Below are 23,803 nucleotides of genomic sequence, written 5' to 3'. Positions count from 1 at the left end.
CAATAACATCAGAAAATCTCACATGGACTCAAAATAGGCTGATTCTAAGACAGAGTCTTGTCAGTATGTGTGGTCCGCCACGTCCTGTGATGCAGTTATAACCCAGACACGTTCACCGGGTTTAATAGAAACCCACGACTGCCAACAATGCTAACTTGTTTTAGCTGTTGAGCCATAGTTTTGCGAAAGAGGGGAAACAAACACGAAAAGCCCCTCTGCAGTCAGTCTGACGTAGACGGAAGCCGATTTTAGTCTGAAAAGTTTCACGTTTGAACTACGCAACATTTAACTGGCCGAGACGAGCGACACGAAATCAGCCTCCAAACGTTTTAAAGAGAGGAGAAACTGTTAGCTCCATGACGTCTTCCTGATCCAACGTGAGAGCTAAAGCAGAAAACGGTGCCAGGTTACGGGTCAGAAAAGTACAGAAAGGTTCTCGTTTATATAATCTGGATGATATCATCTGTGTTGTTAGCCCGTGTGGAAGCAGCCGAGCAACCCAGAGAGGTTTTCACTACCTCTGCATCGCTCAGTGTCCGACCCCCTTAAACCTGCCAGCGCTGAACCACACAGAAGAAAAACCTCACAAGTGTTTGCTGAGTGTGTATGTTGGAGTTTATTAGATTGTTTATTTCTCCACTAGCAGAATATGACCTGACCAGCCCTCTTCCCTCGCTGAAGGGTACGAAAACACAAAAACATTGAAACAATAGATCTGAACTTAAAGTAACGACTAAGTGCCTTCCTATTTCGTTTGGACAAGTCGATATGTCTGCACAATGAGAGCCGGCTAGTAACAAAGATCAACACTTTTCGTTGCTTTACACCTTGATGATAATGGTTTAGAGATCAAAAAGCAGAATAGCTTCCATATTTTGGTACATATATGGATGTGTAACTTTTTTTGTCTTTTTTTTTTTTTTGCGGCGTCCCATCTGCGTCTCTCTGAGAGTCTGCACAGACAGAGAGGGGCGCCTCCATCCACACATCTGTCCATCCATCTGTTTATCCCCAAGTCTGGACCTGCTGTGCTGGGTACTTGCTTCCTGCTTCCTGTTCCCGTTTCCTGCTTCCTGTTAGTCAGTGGGCGGTGCCGTAATCGTAAGAGTGAGCAGTACGCAGGGCAGGCAGGGTCTTTTGGCTATGTACACATTCATGGTCGGTCCATGGCTTCCAACGAACAGCAGCACTATTTCCGCAGGTCTAATACACAAACCTGGAAGAGAGGGGAGATGAAGCCATGAGACCAGCGCAGAGTGCCCGGGCACAGCTAATCAGGCTCCTGTACACACTTACAGATCCATCTGATGCGCTGGCTCCCACTTTGTCTCCGGCTGCGTTCCAGCAGACCTCAAAGATCCCCCCCGTCCCTCTGTAGCTGTGGACTAAAGCTCCTGTCTGAAGAGACCACAAACAGCAAGACGTAGGAGTGAGTTCCTGGATGTTGAAGCGCTGAGCTGTCCAGGAACAAAGGAACTTACCTGTGTATTCCAGATGTGCACACATTTATCGAAGGAGCCGCTAGCCAGATGCCGCCCGTCGGGGCTGAACGCCACGCTGTACACCGGCTCCTGATGTTTGGTTAGCGTGTGGATACAGATGCCTCGATCCACGTCCCAGAGACGAACCGTGGAGTCAAACGACGCACTGCAGGGCAACACAGAGGCCATCAGCTTTAGCTACCGTAGCAGAAAGGACATGGCTAAATGTCATGCAGAGCCTGTCTTTGTCCTTTTTTCTTGACAGCCTGATGGATTCACAATGCAAGAAGTTATTTGATTACTGTCCAACTGGATCCGCTGGGGAAACTTTGTCCCGGGAGTTCTCTCCTGCTCAGGGAAGGACAAATGAATCCCAGAACACCGGAAAAACATTAGAATGACTACCTGAATGTTGGGGAGTTTAAGACTTGTTAAATCACTCACAATGTCAGTCACCACCGTGGCGAACTAGAGGCCGACTCGTCTCATCACACAGCACTCCTATCTCAGAACACTGCTGCTAACCACTAAAACATCATCTCTCTCCTGATAATAACGTTTTGCTTTCCTTGACGTTGGATGTGCTACTACTAGTTTATCCGTTTAATTATAGATCCACTAGGATAAATACAATAAAATTTATCTTTCACCAAATAGAATATTTACTAAGACATCACAATATAACTATAGACACATTACTTGTCTTGTGTGTGTGTGTGTGCGCGCGCTCTGTCTTCTCGATCCCCAGTGAGTCGTGGAGGATGGCTGCTTATACTGAGCCGGGATTCTCTGGAGGTTTCTTCCTGTTAAACGGGAGTTTTCCTCTCCACTGTCGCTGCATGCTTGCTTAGTATGAGGATTGCTGTATAGTCACTGACACTAGTCAGTGACTTGATGCAATTTGCTGGGTTCCTTATATAGGAAACATTATTTCTGATTGGCTTAATGAACTGACCTGAATTGGAATGTTTATTATGTGAAGTGCCTTGAGACGACTCTTGTCGTGATTTGGCGCTATATAAATAAACTTGAATTGAATTGAATTGAATGATCCACTTTAATGGAACCAGCTTATGAAGAGGGCTGTCAACTCACACACAACCTCAGGATGTGAAGAGTGGCTGAACCAGTTGTTACTTCAAAATAATAATTAATAAAATAATAATATTATTCAAATGTGTCCCTCTGCCTATAGATACAGGTTAGTAAACAGTCCCCTGCTGAAGCTGCAGCCTGTGACTGACCTGGGCTGTAATCTGTCTCTTATGTATCTATGACAGTAACATAACAATAACACACACACACACACACACACACACACACACACACGTTTGGTTAGATACACTTGTGGGGAGCTGTCATTGACTTCCATTCATTTTAGTGGCTAAATTATGCCTAACCCATACCCTTACCAGTGCACAAAACTGATGATTAGTCCTGAAATTCTTATTAACCTTAAATACGTATTAGTGACAGAATAGAATTCTAGTCTGCTACTAACAGTAAAAACCACCTAGGCAACTAACTAGGATCTAGCCCCCATAGCCAAACCAACCCCCTACTAACCCTAACCCTGTTAGACCCTTGCCCTGACCTCAAGACCTGGCCCTAGCCATAAGGCCCTTGACCCTGACCCCAGCCCCTGACTCTAACTGTAAGGCCAGTTAAGTAATGGATTATTATTTTACTAGGATATGGAGAAAAATGGAAGGACCACCACTCTGGACAAAACTGTACCACCAAGCACCCCCTCTCTCACACACATGCAAATTTTGCCTAAAATGTGTTATTTTGTAATGATGCTGTTTATTTGTTTACATTTTTCCCCTTTAGTATTTAAAATACCAATATTTACCCATAACTTCTTATTTTATGTCTGTTTGACGTCATCATTTGAAAAATATTAGATCAGATGATACTCAGTACTCAAGTAGCCTTCTAATCAGATACTTTTTTACCCTTACTTGAGTAATAAACCCTATATCAGGAAAATATTGTCCTCGGTTTGTGTTCCAGTGAGCTTTGCAGATGTGGGAAAATGTCATCAGGCAGTAATCGTTGTTAAATTCATAATTATTCTCGGAGAGAGACCAACTCTTATCTGCCCCTGGGAGCCCCGTAATGCATAGCGTCATTTCAACATGGGGGTGTCCGCGACACGGTTTATATGCAGGTAGCGGCGCTGCGGCTGCTTTATATAGCGACTCGTTGCATTCTCCCTCAACCCAAATCCTCGGATCACGCATTTTGGCTAAAACGCTAACGTTAGCTTGCCTTGCGTTGACTGTAGAGTTGTGGGTGATGGTCATGCAGATGTGTCATGAGATTTGAAGCGTTGCTGCCTTTCACAGACACTTTTTCTGCACGTGCTGCAAACAGGATCGCCGTCTTCTATCAACTGTCCCTCGACATTCTTCAAATATCCAAAAAAAAATGTCCGTACTTCCCACTTTGTCTTCTTTGAGGGATAATAAATGTCCTGAGCACTGCCGTCTCCTCCTATAGACATTATTTCAGCTTTGGCTTCAAGAAAGTTTTGGTTGTAAACAACAAAGTGCGCATGTGCCGCCGGCAACTTCGGCAGATGATACGGTGGCTGGTAAGGGTCACCGCGCCTACACCGCAGCCACGGTAACCCACCAAGATAATATATTTTTTTTTAAAACAAGACGGTTATTATTATTGTCAACTTTTTTACCGGGGTTTACCGCTACACCAGTTGCCGTGACAACCCTAATGTACACACACTTTACTTTTACTTCCTACAGCCCTCTTCCATTTCTCTCTCTCTCTCTTTCTCAGTACAGCACAGGACATGACACTCAGCTTTGTTTGGGTTTCACCCAACTGTGCACATGCACCTAATAAGAATAAGAATACCTTTATTAGTCCCTCAGTGGGGAAATTGCAATATTGCAATGGCTCAGGTACAGCAGGATGGCAGCAGTAGCACACAAGATATCGCACAAGAGTACATAGTAATAATAAGTTAAGATAATTATTGAACATGCTAATGAGAGTAGTAGTTATATTCCACATGTTTTGAAAAGATGATCTTTGCAGTGGAAGGTTACAGATGTATGGCTTCTATTAGCAGAAGGAAAGATCTGCGGTATCTCAAGGCACAAGTGTCTCATCGCACCTCACACAGCACATCTCAAATCAACAGGTGGACCGCTGACAGCCTCTCGGAAAGCACATGCACTTCCCATAAAGCCAGAAACCAGCAGCTCAAGATTCGACCTGATCTCGAGTGAGCGTGCACGCCTTTGGTTTCCACACCCAACTCTGCAGAGCCATTGGACAGCAGGGGGGTTTCATTGAGAACTATCTCACCATCCTAACCATAACCAATACTGGCCTATTCCTAACCTTAACCCCGACTACAAGTTAATTCACACCATAGCTCTAAAACTGAGTTTCAGGGGGTTTTCCTTTGTAGGGACCAGCCACCACAAGATCCAAAGGTCCCCCCCCCCCACATTGCAGGATAAACCCAAGAAATCGCCCCCCAGAAGGTAATGAATACACGGTCACACACGCACCTGGCCAGCATGAGGTTAGCACTGGGGTTGTTGGTTCCCGGGCCAGTGGGACTCCATTTGATGGTGTAGATTTCTTTGCTGTGTGCCTGCAGGTCATGGACGCACGAGTCCTGTTTCATACTCCAGATCTGAACACACACAAAACCCAGAGCAACGTTTCATAATTCACAGGCTTCTACAAGCAGCCTTGAGAGTTACAGAAAGAAATTAAGACTGCCATGTGTTCTTCTGAGGGGTCACGTTAACTCATTCACTGCCAGCCGTTTCCTGATCGCTAACGGCCTTCGCTGCCAGCGTTTCCCACAGTTTTTACTGTTTTTTTTAAGAGTCACAGAACGTTGCGCGCTAGGATTATGTCGACGCCAAAACAACAAAAACAACGAGGAGACTCGCCTCTTACATCAGGAAGAATCCGCGTGTTTCGAGCGTTATCCGTTCTTTCATAATCCGTTGTCGAATTGTGATCGGCAGATGCTTTTCCGGTTCGCGCCTCACTTTTTTTTACAGGAACGGCCCAAAACGATCTCCTAACACATGGATGTTCTGCTTCCTGATCACGTGACGTGTGACGTATGCGGATGAAGATCGACTTCAGGGCTGAGATGTTTGTTCTCTCAGCGCGGGGGCTCGTTCCGATGCTCAAACAGTAAAAAAATGCAAATGACGACTTTAGTCGTCAATGGCAGTGAATGAGTTAATCTTCCTTCCTGTTTCATTCACAGACAGTTTTACGACAGCACAAAAACTGACAGTATGTCACTAACAATGTTAGCCAGACGATTACAGGGTATCTGCAGGTTGAAGGGAGCCAAATTTAAGACTTTTTAAGACCTTTTTTAAGGCCACTTTGACCAAATTTAAGCTATTTTTAAACTAAATTGAAGCTATAATTTCCAGCTATTGCCATGAACCGGTGCTAACCACGTCGCAAACGTGGGATTAGCCATCCAATTACCATTAAAGTTGCACTTCCCCATGGCGCAAGCTCCCTCTAGCTTAACCAGCTAATGTGCTCATCTAGAAATAGCCCCCTTTTACAACCAACTGAATGTGTACAGTTCCGCTTACGCCAACATCAAATACACAAAAAATGCTGACCACCAACTAGAAATTCACGAAAATGACAAAAATAAAAGAATCTTGTTTATTGGGTCTTTGGTAATTTAAGACCTTTGGAAACTGTATTTAAGGATTATTTGTCATTTTTAAGGATTTTTAAGGCCTTAAATTTGGAAAAGCAAATTTAAGACTTTTTAAGACTTTTTAAGGACCCGCGGATACCCTGTATTAAGACACACCAACTCAGGACATGAACTTGTGAAAAATTAGATTAGATAAGATTTCGTCTCACTAAGAAACACTTGTTTATTATATGTCAGTCAAGCTCTGTTATCTCTGGAGAGCTAAACCAAAGAAGTGAAAATAAGATGTGTAATTGTAGAAAGGGCTGATAATAAAGATGACTCATGGATCAGTGTTACATGACTCAAACAAAAATAAAACTGCATCTTATAAAAATGATTTTTAAAAAGGCAGAAAGGGCAAACGAGCATTTAAAAGTATTACGAAAGGACGAGGTGAAGAACAACAGAATGAAGACTGATCCCAGGCTCTTGAACAGAACTTCACATGTTTCTGTTTCCATCCGAGGTGAAGCTGATGCTCACCTTTAACGTCATGTCGTCTGAGCAGGAGGCCAGCAGGTTCCCCGTAGGGTCCCACTTGATTGCATTTACTTCGTTCTGCAGAAATGGAGGAAGAGGAGCGATGAAACGGTGTGGATACCTTCCCTCCAGAATGATTTAGATCAAATATTCACTCTGGTTCCATTTTAGATTCAAACATGAACATGGACAGGAAGCGGCTCTGCAAACGCGTCACTCACTGTGTGTCCCTGGAATGTCTTAATGGGTCGGTCCTGTCCCAGTTTACAGACATGGATGCACATGTCTGTACTACAGGAAGCAAATGTGTTGTTGCTCTGCCAGTCCACATCCAGCGCTGGAGCTGTGATAGACGACGAGTTAGTGAGCTGCAACACCACAAACCCTAGTCGTCATGAGAGGAGGTGATCGTGTACCTGAATGGAACGGAAACTGCTGTTTGGCTTCTCCTGTGTGAGCATCCCATATGATTGTTGTCTGTCAGAACAACAGAAAAAATGTGAACGTCTGCTAGAAACCGCTGAACATGCTGCTTTACAGGGTAACAAAGCTGTAGTTTACCTTGTCTACTCCTGCACTCAGGATAAAGTTGCCCTTTTTATTCCATTTCAGAGCAAAAATGGGACCTTTGTGTTGACCTAGAGTGCTGGCTAAGTTTCCTGTGGAGCAGAACAGAGAAAAAAAGATGGTCAGTATCAAAACTGTTTTAAAAGAGTAAAAGATTCACAACTGTGGCACCTGCGTAGAGCTGCCACGAGATGGCAGCATGTTACAGCAGTTAACATAAATATGTGGGCTTGTAGTGACATTAAAGCTTCTGCAGCAAAGACTCTCACAATCAGAAATACACTGCTCAGAACACGGGTACACTCTGCAAACACAAACACACCCTTTATGATCCTGCTGAGGAAATAAAAGCGTCTCACCGTCTTTTGTCCATATTCTGGCAAAGCCGTCATAGGAGCCCGTAGCTAACAGGGTGCCCTCGCTCTATTGGACAGAGAAACAGACAGATGGTTTATTGTACGTTCAACTGAACATCGATGAACTGATCTGCTCATATGTCTGAGTTTGCTCTGATAAATAATGTGTGAGACGACGGCTACTGGCAGAGCTGTCAGCTGTTACCCAACACAGAAAACCTTAACACTGGTTCCCAACAGCAATAATATCAGCTCTGACTTCATTTAGAGCATCAGTAGTACAATTCCACGTCAATATTTCAAACCTAACGAAATACCAAGTAACCAGATAAAATGGAGGTTTGCATTTTTGTTAAGAGGCTGAAGTACAAAAATGTAGGGGAACGGATCTAAGCGCAAGTGAAACTGTGTCTGTTTCACTGATCTGTGTCCCTTCTTGTCACCAGCTTCACTGTTGTGTCTTCACTCCAGTCTGCTGTCCAGGTGAACATAGACGCATTTATATTCCTCCACCACCTCTACTTCTCTCATTATGGAAAGGTGTGTGATATAATCCCGCTACTCCTAAAGTTCACAATCATCTCCTTTATTTTGTTCACATTTAAGATGAGAGGATTCTTCCCACATGGAACCATAAAGTGGTCTCTTGTCCATCTCTCAGTGCGGTTACATGGGCACTGACCGACATCTAAGTCAGTCCAGGCCGATCTTAAGCTGGGAGTCTTTATCCTAGTTTACATGAGCATTAGAAAACCGGCTTCTCAAAAAAAAAGTTTATTCCACTCCACTACAGTAGGTGGCGACACGCCCCTTTATATGTCGGCATTCTTCCAGTTAGTTTCCAGTAGCTTATAGCAACACAAGCAGTAAACAGAGGATGGCGGGAGTGAAGCAGACGGAATTGAAACAGGATATGAAAAATGACTGAAGGAATGCACAACAACGCTGCAGCACAGCTTTTTTGGTACACACTGTCCTGCTTTATGGTGTTACGAGGACCGCTTCCACGTCTCGTCACTTCCGGAACATGAGCGTCCTACCAGTTTCATTCGGCTGACCCGTTTACATGCAGAATGTAATCGGATTGCTACCACATTATCTGGATGCCTCAGCTTGATTAGAACCAGTCCATCTTCAGCCAGACGAACACGTTTACATGCAATTTTAAAAAAATGACGTGTTTTTTAGGGCAATACTTTGGTTTTCTGATGTGCATGTAAATACACTGACTGAGACACCCAACAACTGCAGACTAGGGCTGTCGCGGTAACCGCAAAAATGAAATATCGCAATATGAAGAAGCCCACCGCGCTGCATCATGGGCCACCGCGATTACTGAACTTGGTTCAACTCAATGATGCATGTTGAGAAGGACGGCTGCACTGGTATCAAAACAAAACGTTACTTCGCTCCTTTGGGAGCACTTTGGTTTTCAGTACGTCAGCTGCTGGCAGCCAGAGTCCTCGGCCGAGACAGAGCTGCCACCAGCGGCAAAAAAATAATAATAAACACTCGGAGACCTGCTGAAGTCCCGGACAAGCACTGCTTCTGCAACCGTCCCGAAGAGAGTTTGAGCCGAGCTGGAGCTCACTCGCTACCTGCAGGAGGACTGCATCCACCCTAAAGAAACCCCCCTGACATGGTGGAGCAACAACCGGGAGAGATTCCCTTTGCTCGCCAGAGTCGCACACAGGTACGTGTGTGTTAGTGCAACGAGCGCACCATCCGAGAGGGTTTTCAGTGTTGCTGGAAATGTTGCCACCCCTCTCAGATCCTCTCTCAAACCGTATATGGTTAGCATGCTGGTTTTCCTTGTGGGTAACAAGGACGTGACCGAGCTATAAATCACCGTCATTCGTGTGTGTGAAGGTGAAATGATAGTGCGCCCGCCCCCCAGCGCGCGCGCGCCCGGTACATGTAATTTTTTATGCTTGATTTTAAACAACTAAACAAAATGGGGACTTGTTTCTTATTTGTTAGATGCTGCAGCCAAATTTGCATTTATAAGTTTAACCTTCTCCTGAATTTTGTTGTTTTTAAGTTCAGTCGGACTCCGACTGTCGGAGAAACAAACGTTACTGCGACCTGTGTTGTTACTGCCCTTTGATCTGCATTCAGTAAAGTGTTATAAAAGAAGGCATGGCAATTTTTAACCTTTTTTAAATGTGTAAACATTATGTTTAGATAGTACTGCAATAAAAAAAGGACTGCAATAATATCGCACACCGCAATATTAAGCCACCCTGAATCACCGCAGGAGGAATTCCTCAACCGCGACAGCCCTACTGCAGACTCATCTGCAGATTTCTGTAGATGACAGGACTCTGGCTTGTACTGAAGGTCAAGAGTACAGAGTTAAAGAAACAGCAAGACAACAGCTCCCTGTGGTCCTCCTGTGCAACTGGCAACCGGGACTTAAGTCTGTTAATAGTCATTATCCCAGGTGATTAGGGAGATGTGTTTGCTCTTTCAGGGACTTTCGTGATCTGTGATGTTAGGGCAACAGGTCAACGGTTGTTGAGGACAGATGGATGAGATTTGTCAGGTTCTGGAACACAGCATGATGTCTTTTCCCGATTCAGACTAAGGTTGAAGAGGTGCTGCAGAATCCCACAAAGCGGGTCTGCACACACGGATATTGAGGACTCAGCCTGACATCATCTAAACCTGCTGCTTTGTTCAGGCTTAGTATCTCCAGCTGCTTCTTCCCCTGAATGCTGAAGACTGGCAGAAAAAGGGGTGAAGGAACCACCCAGCTTCTCCTAAAGTTGGTAGACAGCAGCAGTGCTGTTAGTCTGGCAGCAGAGTGAGGAGACAATTACTTAAGCCGGGCATACACTGTGCGACTTTTTCACTTTTTTGAGACGATTTTCCACTCGTGTGAGAATCCACAAGATCGGGGCGAGTTTTGCGCCGAGCAACGTGTAGTATACAGGGGGTTACAATTCAATTCAAAGACACTTTATTAGTCCCAGAGGGAAATTAGAGGTTCAGTACGCACAATTCTGAGATCAGACATACATACATACATAGGCATAGGCACATGACAAGAATTGGTGACTGTGGTCATTCGCAACCCGAGTCGCGCTACCTTAATAGAGATCAGGGGGTTTACATGAGGATTGAGTCAGGTGGAGGAAAAAAGGCACTTCAGAGTTACCCTCCACAGGGAGGACAGCTTTGCTGTGCAAAAAACACCTCAGACAGAAATGCAACAGACTTCAGACATTACACAACGTAAGTGTCCACTAGGTGGGGAGGTAGGGTTTGGGACTCTCCAAACATCAGTGCATGCAGCCGCGACAGCAGCGCTTGTCACCTCCGTTTGGACAGGGGAGGGAGGTCGTTGGTTTTAGAGAGCACAGTGACTCCTGGAACGATTCAACGGCCTTCACCGGTCGCAGTCCCGCCCAGGCTGGGATAGGGAGACAGAGTTGCCATGGCGACGGCAGCATTCCACATTTCTTCTGAGTTATCGCTTCAGCCTCACAGGCTCAAGGGCACCACGTTCAGATAAGAACTTGTTTTGGGGCCAGACAGAGATCATTTCCTCTCTGTCTTAAAGTTCCGTTGGTCCTCAACCCCTCCAAATCCAATAATGGCGTAGTTAATCTATCCCAATCCGTGCTGACCCGTCAACTCGCTCCTTGATCGAATTCACCTTCTGTGCCAGAGTCTGAATCTCAGCCAAACTTCCAAGCTTACGACTCATCTCGACAATTATATGAGTCTGTGCGTTCACAGCGCGGTGTAATCCATCCCTGAGCTCCGGGATTGAGCCAATATTCCTCGACAGCTCATTAATTTTCCAGTAAGCCAGATAACCACTCAGGCCAAAAAGCAGGAAGCCTGACACCAACACAACGACTATCCACACGTCTTCGGAATTCTCTACAGACAGTTGGGAGAGGCAGATCGGGTTCCACTGTTTCTAGGAGTCCATGATATGCCCCACTGGCTCTGTCCCAGAGGGGTAACCGGGAGCCCCTTCTCCTGATCTCATTGTTGAAAAAATCTTGTCAATCGTGTTGAGGGACCAACTGACCAGATCCATTTTTAATCATTTCCAGTTTACAGAAAAAATGCAGAAGTGCCGTACACCCAAAGACAGACAAAGAGCCTTGGGACAAGACAGGGAGGAGAGGAGGAAAAAAGCTTCTGTACTCTCCAAGAGCCGGAAGAAGAAGAGGCGATTAACACCATGTGACCAGCTACCGTCCGATCAGCAATCGTGAGCTTCTGGCATGTTTGAAATTTGGCTCGTGCCTCGTGAGAGCTGAGGCAGCGCTGCAAGCGGTTGTGACCCAAAAAGTACCAGAACCACTCACGGCACATGCGCAATCCTGCGTCAACACCGCTCACCTAGCTATCTCCTTCACACATTGTTTGTTTTTATTTCTACACTTTTTTTTTACACATTCAATGACGGATTGTCAAGAAAGCATGTTTGATCTGTTCATGTAAAATTAAACTGATCACAAAACACTGATTTACTGTCTTTCTTTCGTTTTCCTCATCCAACCCCCATAAATCCCTGTGTGTCCTCCTGCACCACTCCCAAAGGACAACAGACATCAGTAACAACACAGAAAAAGTCTGACGTGTTGTGTAAAAACTGCTATTTTGAGAATATTTCTAGTTCCACCGTGTTGCTACCAGACGTACAGTGTGAGCGGTCCGGTCGCATCAGAGAACTGGGTAGTACAGCGTGAGCCCATGACTCGTGAGATTTGCTCTGCGAGGAAGTCGTACAGTTTGAGCTGAAGCTGAGTGCTACGAGTGAAAAAGTCGCACAGTGGCCGTCCGCCTTTAGTGCAATGCTTTGTGAATTAAGACTGTGAACTGAAACTGTAACTACACCCGCCGCGGACAATTACACTTCCTGTAATAATACTAAAACTGTCTGATTATTCCAAACAAATGATTTTTTTACTCAACATTAACAAATTATATTTATTAAAGAAAAAATATGGTCTTGAATAGAAGTAATTAGGATCACACTGAGAAGCAACTGTAGTGAAATGATGTAAGAACCACTAAAACAACACGATGCACGGCTAATAACAGAAAACCTGCATCATAAGTTTTGTTAAACCCCTGTGTGTGTGCGTGCGTGTGTGTGTGTGTGTGTGTGTGTGTGTGTGTGTGTGTGTGTGTGTGTGTGTGTGTGTGTGTGTGTGTGTGTGTGTGTGTGTGTGTGCGTGTGAGTGCGTGCGTGTGTGTGTGTGTGTGTGTGTGTGTGTGTGTGTGTGTGTGTGTGCGTGTGTGTGAGTGCGTGTGTGTGAGTGCGTGTGTGTGTGTGTGTGTGTGTGTGTGTGTGTGTGTGTGTGTGTGTGTGTGTGTGTGCGTGCGTGTGTGTGTGTGTGTGAGTGCGTGTGTGTGAGTGCGTGTGTGTGAGTGCGTGTGCGTGTGTGTGTGTGTGTGTGTGTGTGCGTGTGCGTGTGTGTGTGTGTGTGTGTGTGTGTGTGTGTGTGAGTGCGTGCGTGCATGTGTGCGTGCGTTTACATTCCAGTCCAGTGAGGTGACGTCTTTGTTGCTGGGGACGTCCTGTCCTCCCTCTCGTATGCAGTGCCTCAGCACCAGCTGTGTGGAGCTGGTTGTGCTGTTCTCAGTCAGGTTCCAGATCCGAGCTGTTGAATCGCCAGAGCTGAGAAACGACACACACAATCGTTTAGTCAGCTGAATTCAGATGAATTTTATAAAATGTGGTTAAAATAAAATGTATAAACTTAAAAGTCCCAAGTGATGTTCATTCTGTCCAAAGTAGCCTTGGGTATGAGAACAAACTGACAGGATGCTGTGAGCCACAGACGCCTTGACACCAAACTAAAGATCGATGCTACTGACTCAGACATAATCGGCTCTGGGATGTCTAGTTTTCAAAAGTGAGACGAGTTCCTGCCCCAGGTTTAGCGTAAGATGTTTGCATTAGTCTAAGCACATATTTTATTATACTAGTGTTCCAGTGGAGACCAGTATCAGTGAAGCGTTTCAGAAACAGAAGTCAAACCCACCCTGATGCCAGCAGATCGCTTACTGGATTCCAGGCACAGATAAAGACTTCCGACTCATGACCCCTCAGAACTATGGCCTTGTTCTGAGGAATCTCTACATCTCCATCCACCTCCATCAGGTCTGCATGGTTGTCTAGGGACAGAGTTTGATACGTTTAAGAAAAACATCCACCACAGACATATTACACTCAATGAATAAAGACAAATCTTTGTTCAAGTTACAATGTTACTGTTAGGGATGGGTACTGAATTCGGTACTTTTTAAGGTACCGACTGAATTCCACAGTACCGACCGAGCACCGATTCACGTCGTTTCAAACGGTGCCTCGTTTCGGTACCCGTCCTTCATAACGAGAACTTGCCAAGACAGCTGCACATGCGCAAGAGCGTTATGTCATCTGTCGCTGCGAGCCAGTTGTAAACAGAGCAGCATGGTAGGAAGAACGCACGCTAAAGCTTGGGTCCACTTCACTAAATGTGATGGGTAACTGGGTGATGATGAAACCAGCGACAACGATCTAAGTGAGACATCCTCATCTTAATCTGCTCCGGTAGGTAAATAAAATGTTTAAGATAACATTAGCTTGATTTGTTAGCTTCTGTTTCACTAATGGTGCGTTCGCTTTCTCCTCGGAAATCCGAAATTCCGATTGGAAGAACATGAACGCGCTCTAAAGTTTGGCTTCACTTTACTAAATGCGACGGGTGATTGGGTGAAGATGAAACCAGTGACAACGATCTAAGTGTGAGGCATCATCGTTTTAATCTGCTCCAGCAGCTAAATAAACTGTTTAAGATAACGTTAGCTTGATATGTTAGCTTCCATTGCCACAATTGTTATCAGCTAATGGTGCGTTCGCTTTCTCCTCGGAAATTCTAACTTCCCAGTAGGAAAAATCTAATGAAAAAAGGACGGCAAAAGGAATGAAGATACACAGTAAATTTAGTTCACAGTAAAGATGTTTGCTTCAGTTTAATTATCAGCTTATAAAACTACAAGGACGATGTTAAAATACAAACAGTTGTATGTTATTTATCGTGATATTTATCAAATATTGTTATATATTGAGAAAAATATGTATCTAATTATAAAAGAGAATTAAAATATTAAACACTCAAAAGTATCGAAAATTGGTACCGTTAAGTACCGGTATCGATTCGTAGGTACCGGGAATTAGTACCGGATCGATTCAAATATCAAAGGTACCCATCCCTACTGCAGCTGCTCCATCTTTTCCATCTCTAAGTGAGACACTCACTTGCTAAGGCATGAGCTCCATTCTCCTCCCCGTTGGCAGTATTCTCTCCGTTCTTTGCGTTCCCTGTGATGCTGCCTCCAGCTGCTGATGCTGGTGCTGAAGCTGCAGCCTGCTGCTGGGCCATTTTGTCCCGATAAGCCTGCTGCCTCGTCTGGACGACATCTGGCATCACCGCATCGATGAGCGACAGAGACTCGATAGGCCGTCCGTCAAATAACGTGCCGTCCTACAGAGCAAGAGACAACTGGTAAACGACTTTCGGGACTTTACAAATATCTAAAACCTGCCGAGAATTTCTGTAATATTTAATAGAAAAACGTATAATAAAACAAATCAACTACCTCACATACAGTTTAATACTACTGAAATGATTTCATTATAGAATCTATAATATTACATAGTCTATAATATAGATTATGTAATAATTTCACTTCTGTTGCTTAGATACACTAAAGGAGAGAACATATGGGTTGTGTCACACGTGCATTCAAAATGATAGCACTCTGGATTCCTGGCTAGTTAAAACCTAATTATAAAACAGCTGACCAACCAGATTTTCTTTCTACACAATGATAAACATTTCAGGGATTTCCCCTTTGGGTCTCCATACTGGCAGCTGGCAGCAGCAGGTGGGGGAGGGAGGGCTGCTCTGTCAGACTTCAGATGGACTAATTGGACCTGCAGAGTGTGAAGTCAGCAACTCTAAATGTACACTGATCCATTGGTCTTGATGGCAACATTTAGTAAAACTATTTTATTACGTTTTTCAAGCCCTTCATGCACACTCTTACTGCTAAAGCCTGGTTTATGCTTCTCCGTCAGCTCCGCAAGGGACAGACACGCACGGATTGACGGAAGCGTTTTGCTCTCATACTTCTCCGTCTCCTGGAGTGTTGCAAAGAAATTGCCCGGCAGGACCACAGAGGGCGTAGCGCTGTTCTGTGGTATCCTGTCATGTATCTGTCCAAGACATGGACGTAATTTTGGGGGGGGACAGGGGGGACATGCCCCCCCCACTTTTTCCAAAATCAAGTTTTGACCCCTGCACTTTTTACCATCCAAAACCAATATCACGCTATATTAAATTGACACTGGTTGAGCTCTAGGACCATGCGGAAAACAACCATTTGTGTTGAAGCCTGTTTCCCATTAGAGCATACTGTAAAGATAATTCCCCCCATCTACCCCCCGTGTCCCCCCCTCTTCTAAAATAAAAATTACGTCCATGGTCCAAGATCGTGTGTTTATATTGTGTTTTTTGTGTATATAAGAGACTTTTAACACGGACATATTTGTCTCTCATTCTCCCACCGCTTCATGCGCTCCCCACCTCTAAACCCACGTTTCCTGTCATTTCCGTCCACAAATAAAACGCTTGCTGCGCATCTTTTCACTCCTCCAGTCACGGGAGAATTAAACGTTCATATTTTTAGAGTTTTTTCGCGAGGTATTCTTCAAGCTTCTCCGTGTCTGCCGCTAGTTATCCTCGGCTCTCTTTGCAATGGCGGCGCTGTAAACAACAGCGGCGTCCTGACCAATCACAAGCTTGCGTAATCCGTCTCGTTTGACTGATGTTTAAAAAAGTGGGCTCGACTCCGTACGTACTTGCATGCCTGCCGGAGCCCTACGCAAGGACGGATAATGGCGTTGCGTGTCTCCGCACTGACACAGACGGAGAAGCATGAATCAGGCTTTAAGCTTGGTTTATGCTTGACGCATTCACTTTCCGCGCGGTGATGCGGCTCGCGGATGGAACGCGCTTCACAACTCGCAGGGTTTATGGTACGTGCGGCTCGTCTCTGCGGTGAGCTAATATTCTCCCAAACTGAACGGGGCAGTATGGAGTTCTACGGCAAGAATCCAACACTACACCATGGTAGAAGTAGAACTGACTGTTTACAACATGGCATTTCAGCATTTTTAACAGCGTTCTCATCTTTTCCGACAGTGCGAGCTATTTCTCTCCAAGAATTACTAACAACATGTTGATCACGGTGATCTTTGAGAGCTGAATCATACAAATGTCTGTATTTACGAACCTCTGCCATACTAGTTCTTGCCGGTCCGCCATGTTTTTCCGCGTCCGTCCGTCCGCGTGGTTAGAAATTTTTCGAGGTGCGCGTTGCGGAAATCTTCAGCCGTGCGGAGACGCGGTGGAGGGGCGTGGTTGTTAAAATGACGCAAAATGACGCAACTTTTCCGCGCGGAGCCGTGCGGACCTCGCGGACGCGTCAAGCATAAACCAACCTTTAGTCGATGTGTTTTCGTGACATGTGCTGCAGCCCTCTTTCACACACCAGACTCACATTTGAAATGCAACAACGCAGTAGACATGGTAAACCGTTGTGATGCCGGCTGAAGAGAGGTTAAATGTTACAAAATCAACACAGCTTTATGTCCCACCTCGTTGATGCTGACTTCAGCTTCCACATACTGTAGACCCTTCTGAATGATGCTGATGAGGGCAGCAGGGGGGACCAGAGCACCGTTTATGTTGGACTGACTGATGTGGCTCTCTATACCAAAAGTGAACGCTGAGTGGGAGAACCCTGATGAAGAGACAAAGAAAGAGGAGGGTAACAGTGGCTCTGGAACAAAGGCTGTGCTCAAAGCCACAGTTGAAAGTCCGGACACTGGGAATACGCTCATCCATAGACAAACCTGTCATCAACACGCTCAAGTTGCTGAACTACAACAGGCTTCTGTCATGTCTTTAAGGATCATTCTGCTGATTTATGGGTTTGAAGTGCTGCATTTAATCAGCCATTTTCCATGAACAAACTTCTCTCCATCCTCCTTCAGTGCAAATCCTTGTTTCAGTGAACCTCCGTGACAAGGATGTTGAGGGTAAGTTACTGCTGAGTGAATACTATTTTATCAGGGCCTGTTTCTGTCTAGGAGTCTTTAAGCAGAAGGTCGATAGCCATAATCCTGTCTGACTGTATGATTGGTTCTGATTGGGTGGCTATCAATGATGGGATTGGATGATGAGAATTGTCCAGGCTGAACTGATTTTTATTAGTATAAACTTAGCTGTACTTAAAAATGACTTTGTCTTATGATACTGTGTATTCAGTGGTTGAACAAAGAAACGATCACCAACGCATGTTATGTAGCTTACGCATTCACTCAGCAGATAACATGGCACCTAAGCGGCACGATGCTCAAAAGTTTGGTTATACTTCACGACAAAGGGTGACAACAGGGCAAAGAGTAATACTCGCTAAGTAGATATTTCATCAAACGGAGGAAACACTACAAATATGAAAAAGCATTTGTGCACAAAATATGCGATAAGTTAAAGTGAATGTCGTGTTTTTTACCCGTTCTGGACTGGTGGATTACAACGCAGTAGTAACGTTTACAGTCCTCTCCTGTTACTGCGGGTAACTAATTAACTAACACTGCCTATGTTAGCGCCATTTGCCTCCACCCTAGCAGACTCCAGCTACAAAGGTCTTATTCCTTTTGGTTGCTCACCTCCACACCTGTGTCATCCACCTGCACTTAAGTAAGGAACCCACGCCATACGTGTAGTCCTCAGTTTTCTGGCTCACTGTTGGATCCTGCTAGCCTGGCAAGCCAGACTAAATAAATGTATTATTTAGTCTGGCCATGCTCCATTGACGGCTCTCGGTTGTGGGGCGGGTTCTACCGTTGTCTTTCAAATGATCTCCGCATTCCACTGGACAATGAATGTGACATTCTCTTGTTTCACTCTGTTGCATCATCCCACCCACCAGGCATATAGAGTGCCCTGATTGGCCCACAAAGCGGATAAAGCTCTGTGATTTGTTCACTAAGCAGATAGAGCACTATGATTGACCCACCATTATGGACCAATCACAGCTGTTTATGTGTTTGAAACCCCTCTAGAGAGCTGTGATTGGCTAGCCAGAGTCCTGGTAGGAGCTGCTGAGGTTCCAATGGAGCATGCCTAGACCATTCTTTGCAAAGCAAGAATTTGGTCTAGTTCACTAGGCTAGGATCCTGCTGTTTCTGTGCCTGGTTAAAACTCTTATTACCAAGCCCTGTTTCTCACAGACACCATTGGTGATTTTGTTTTTTCTTCCAGTCCATTCAGAATTCAGCTCAAACCCCATTAAAGCCTTTTCTCTGAAGCATTTGCCTATCGCTGCCACAAATTATTACACAGATTTTATATGAAGCAGACATTCTAAAGGTGTGTTTTTAAAGCTAAAAATGGGACACCTTGTGTCTATAAACATTTATAAATTCTTGTGGTATAACAACTTTTAACTGGCCTTTCCAGGTTGAGAGAATTGTATAAATGAGTTTAACTGTGCAGTATGTGGTCTGAAGCTGACTAACAGAGTTGCATTTCAATGGAAATTAATGGAACTAAATTTTGTTCTATGTAACTGGGTTTAAATTGGCCTGTTTATTATTTTGTTAAGTCCTCTGAGATGACTTCTAGTTAAATGGCACTGTAAAGGTCAATAGAATGGAATTAAACTGTATATGGGAATAAATCATCTGCAGCGGATTTTATTTTGGGGCATCAAATGAAGGCATTTTATTAAAAGGGACTAATATAATATAAATAAATAAACTATAAAAATAGAAATATGCATTTTAAAGGAACAATTATATGAACGTTTCAAATTTCATCTTTACATCCTGACGTTTAAAATTAACAGGAAAAACAAGTTCTACTGGTTGTCATGTTTATTTATTATTAGAAAACAAACTTTAGAGATCATTTGTACAAACAATGAAATCACAGCAGACCAAGTCAAGATGGCTGGAAATCGAAGGTAATTAAAGGTTTATGAAAAACCTTCAAGAAAACGTTGCAGACCCGATAAGAGAGTGTGTGTGTGTGTGTGTGTGTGTGGGGGGGGGGGGGGGGGGGGGGGGTAGGGGTAGTACCTGACTCCTGTAGATATCTGTAGACCAGAAAGTTGACCTCATCACTGCTAATGCTCATCTTTAATCCCGTTACACCATGAGGCCAGCACACACACACCTAACCTGAAAAACAGGAGACATTCATCAATGACAGCAAAGAGTCACTCTTATCAACATGTGTGTTCAATACGAAGCCCACATCTCCACCCCTTCTGGTCGGCTCGTATAAAAAATAAAGAAACTTTGATTTACTTTTCTGTTTCTCTTGAAGTTCAGCTGTAAACATCCAGCTCTTCCATCAGGCCTGTAATCTGAGGAAGTGAATATTACGCAGCTATGCTTTTCATAAACAGGTGTTAAATTCTCACTTTTAATAGCAAAACGTCTCACTCTGTCTGCACGTAGAGCTACAAAGTTCAAAAGATCTCACATCTATCTTCTGCTGGCGTTTTCATGTGGATGAGTTAGCAGAAGGTGACATTAATGTTAGCTTTCTTAGGACTGAATGTTTGGGGCATCTCTCTTTTGTTGGGTGGTTTCAGTCAGTCATGAACCAGCTAAACCAACTGAAAACGTTTTCTTTTAAGTCATATTCATTGTTTGGATGTTGCTCTGTGAAAATGTTGTGATTGCTGGGTGTCTGTAGCGGACCTCTTCTCCTCAGCTCACCAACTCTGCCCTCAGTGACCTCTCACACCAAACACACACGGAGGAGCTGCAGCAGCCAAAACACAAACTACGATCACCAGTTGGTACAAGTTCCAAAACTTTACCACATTCTGCAGGAAGTTGAATTGTAATGCCTAGTTCTACAAAATTCCACCATAAAGGGATATAACTTTTTGTTTTGTTACCAAAAAATGTGTTCATAAAGTTCTTTGCACTAAATCCCTCTCACATAAAGTGAATTCAACATTTTTATTCTTGACAGTTTCAGAACCTTCCAGAATGAGCCGTCCCAGGGCTCTGTCGGTTTAAGAAAACAAGCTAGAGCTGGTTACGCCCACCCCTCCCCTGCTCAGGCTGCTAGGGTTGTCACGGTAACCGGTATAGCGGTAAACCCCGGTAAAAAAGTTGACAATAAAAATAACCGTCCAGTTTTTAAAAAACTTTATTATCTCGGTGGGTTTACCGTGGCCGCGGTTTCGGCGCGATGACCCTTACCAGCCACCGTCGCTTCAGCTGAAGTTCCCGCTGCGCGCACACGCACTTTTTAATTTGCAACGGCACCAAAACTTTGAAGCTGAAATAATGGCCGAAGGAGGAGACGGCAGCGCCCAGGACATCCATCAGCCCTCAAAGAAGACTAAATCGGAAGTATGGGCATATTTGGGATTTCTGAAAAATGCTGAGGGACAGTTAATAGAAGACTGGTATCCCGTTTGCAGAACGTGCAGGAAACAAGTGTCTGCAGAAGGCAGCAACACTTCAAATCTCATGGCACATCTGCGTGACCATCACCCACGTCTCCACAGCCAGTGCAAGGTAAGTTAACATTAGCATTTTAGCTTAAATGCATGACGTGAGGACTTTTGGTTGAGGGAGAATGCAACGAGTCACTATATACTGCAGCCGCAGCGTCCTCTGCCAGCATTTAAACCGTGTCACGGACACCCTGTTGCTGCATGAAGCATCTTATTTGTTGATGATGAAGAGAAATATACAATTAGTTCCTTGTCATGGATTTGTTTACTTATTCAATGCCATTTATACTTGAACATTTGGATTTGATTACATAGTGTAGTAGTTATTTTAGTAATTTGTTTAAAGTGGATATTTATTTTAAATACATATTTTTTAAGGTTGACTTGTACAGTGCTCAAGTCAAGTGTGGACTGGAGTTTTAGATTTTCATTTTGATAATGAAGAAAACAAGTATATGAGAAAACAAGTGGTGTTTCTTTGATTTGTTTACATATTGTTTATGTTTTGAATGTTTGGATTTGTATAATTTAAACCTGCACTGACTACTGTAACATGTTCCAGAAAAATAAGCTATTTGTTCCTTGTGAAAAGTTACACTTTTGCTAAGGCTTTGTGTTATTTTAGGTTTAATAAACACTGTTAAACCTTTTCAGAACTATTTCAGTTTGTGTAGAACAGGACTATCAATGCTTTCTGAACATATGCAACACCGTTTAAAAAATACCGCGATAATACCGAAAACCGTGATAATTTTGGTCACAATAACCGTGAGGTTAAATTTTCATACCGTGACAACCCTACAGGCTGCTATTGACAACTGATTGTTAAAAGACTGGACAAACCCTTCATGGCATCACCCATAGTTTTTTGAAAGGCTTGTGTAAAGCCAAATGGGTGGTTCCCACCACCGCTATCTTGGCTGCGTAATTTGTATCGTCACTACAGCCAAATACAAACATTTAGCATGATGAGTGTCGCCGTTGTGAGGTATCTTGTGTTGCCCCATGTTGAGAGCAGCATCTGAACCCGGTGACAACCAGCGACAAAATCTGGTAGGGATCTGGATGTTTTTCAAATCAGCCCCAGTGTAACATGAAATGTTGTTTATCACATAATGTTATAAATCCAGCGGAGTGAATTCTGGCAAAGTCTGCAACTTGTTTACATCAGTGATTATAACACTCGTAAGCTAGCTAACACGTAACTCTTGTAAATATTGTTCTCTATGAGCCCCATCTAGGTGTGCTAAACCTTCCCACAAGTGAACTGAGCTTAAATTAGTAGAAAGCAGGCTAAACTAGCAAAAAAATAACATCAGTCGCCAGTTTTCCTCTCTGTTAAATACTCCCGTAATTCACTGAACTGGGCTTGAACTAGTTAAAACCATGATAAACATCACAAAAAACAACAATGACGAGAACAAAAATAAATAAATAAAAACCTGTCTTGGTCGCTACTTTTCCCCTTTGTTCAATACTCATTTCGCTCAGTGTTTACTATGCTGTTTTTATCTGATTTGGTGGACCCATGTGATTGGGTGACATAGGTGCAAAAGGTCAATATGCTGACAAGTTCTGACAACCAGGAAGGGCTTAAAGTAGAGCTACTGTTCCTGCTGTAGTAACTCCCTCTTACTCATGAGAGGTGGTTCTATTGTGATTTCTCAGTTTGTGACATCACAAATGAGGCTGTTTTGAAATCGCTTGTTTTAGGCAAATAATTCCTAAACCAAACAGTGCCAGGAAACTGTTTTTTTTTTCACGTTTGGAGTGTTTACAGAGGCAGTAGAGACCCACGTGGCACCACAAATAGATACAAATGGTGAGTTTTGTATAATAAGTCCCCTTTAGGTGAAACTCAAGTCATGAAGGAATTTAGATTCCTTCCAACAATTCCTGCCTTCTCTGATATGTCCTCATATACGAAACCCCTCTCATTTTGTTTGGATCATTTGATGTAAAAATCTGGAACAATTTTTTCTAAAATACAAAAGTGAAAAGATTAAACACATTTTCTGGTGCATCCTCATCATTTTTCACAGAATTTTGATTTGTTACTGATTTTGTGTTTGAATTATTGCACCATGTTTGTAACAATAAGCACAGACTCCAAATAAGAGCCAACTCAAACCCCATTTCCCACAGAGTAACCAGCCCAATAAAGTCTGTCTTCAGGTCTGCAGCCTCCTGCTGCAGGATGAGGGGTCGATAGCGTGTTTAATGGTGTAAACTTACATGGATGAAACCATTTCCAGGGTACTGTGAGCGTTTGGTTACATTTCTTTTCCCAGAATATTTCATTGTTGGAAAAGCTAAACCGTAGTGTGGCCTGAAGCAACAATGAAAAGTATCCATTCCAGAATAACCAGTCAGAATTAGCTGCAATGACCAGTGCAGGTGCTGAGATCAACAGAGGTCAGTCATATATATATATATATACATATATATATATATATATATATATATATAAACATAGTTTTGTTTTCTCAACCTTTTGTCTCTCCTTCACTATGCCATGGAGAAATGGAGAAATCTGAGATTTACACATACTCAGTGTCTGTTTAATGAGAAATTAAAATCAATAGTACAATATAATATAACAAAGAAACATTTGCAGGTTT

The 23,803-nt window shown here is 43.7% G+C and overlaps 1 protein-coding gene across 2 annotated transcripts in view; it reads right to left on the bottom strand.

Annotated features, from left to right (window-relative positions):
- Positions 1 to 848: 848 nt before the first annotated feature.
- tbl1xr1a (TBL1X/Y related 1a) overlaps positions 849 to 23,803 on the bottom strand; it is a 64,991-nt gene continuing 42,036 nt past the window's right edge. The window contains exons 3-16 of one of the 2 annotated variants that reach the window (XM_054749603.2): positions 19,780 to 19,881; positions 17,290 to 17,435; positions 14,887 to 15,112; positions 13,628 to 13,760; positions 13,119 to 13,260; positions 7,617 to 7,680; positions 7,252 to 7,349; positions 7,107 to 7,167; positions 6,912 to 7,033; positions 6,694 to 6,768; positions 5,027 to 5,154; positions 1,482 to 1,647; positions 1,297 to 1,398; positions 849 to 1,216 (exon numbers count right to left, since the gene is read on the bottom strand). In XM_054749603.2, the coding sequence (XP_054605578.1) occupies positions 1,190 to 1,216; positions 1,297 to 1,398; positions 1,482 to 1,647; positions 5,027 to 5,154; positions 6,694 to 6,768; positions 6,912 to 7,033; positions 7,107 to 7,167; positions 7,252 to 7,349; positions 7,617 to 7,680; positions 13,119 to 13,260; positions 13,628 to 13,760; positions 14,887 to 15,112; positions 17,290 to 17,435; positions 19,780 to 19,837 (1,548 nt within the window). In that variant the 5' untranslated portion in view covers positions 19,838 to 19,881 and the 3' untranslated portion in view covers positions 849 to 1,189. The remainder of the gene's footprint in view (positions 1,217 to 1,296; positions 1,399 to 1,481; positions 1,648 to 5,026; positions 5,155 to 6,693; positions 6,769 to 6,911; positions 7,034 to 7,106; positions 7,168 to 7,251; positions 7,350 to 7,616; positions 7,681 to 13,118; positions 13,261 to 13,627; positions 13,761 to 14,886; positions 15,113 to 17,289; positions 17,436 to 19,779; positions 19,882 to 23,803) is intronic. The other variant, XM_054749604.2, reaches the window with a different exon arrangement.

Source organism: Nothobranchius furzeri, chromosome 16 (genome assembly GCF_043380555.1).
Source record: "Nothobranchius furzeri strain GRZ-AD chromosome 16, NfurGRZ-RIMD1, whole genome shotgun sequence".
Classification (NCBI taxonomy): Eukaryota; Metazoa; Chordata; class Actinopteri; order Cyprinodontiformes; family Nothobranchiidae; genus Nothobranchius; species Nothobranchius furzeri.
Note: the sequence above shows the minus strand (reverse complement) of the source record. Positions and strands in the feature narration are given on the sequence as shown.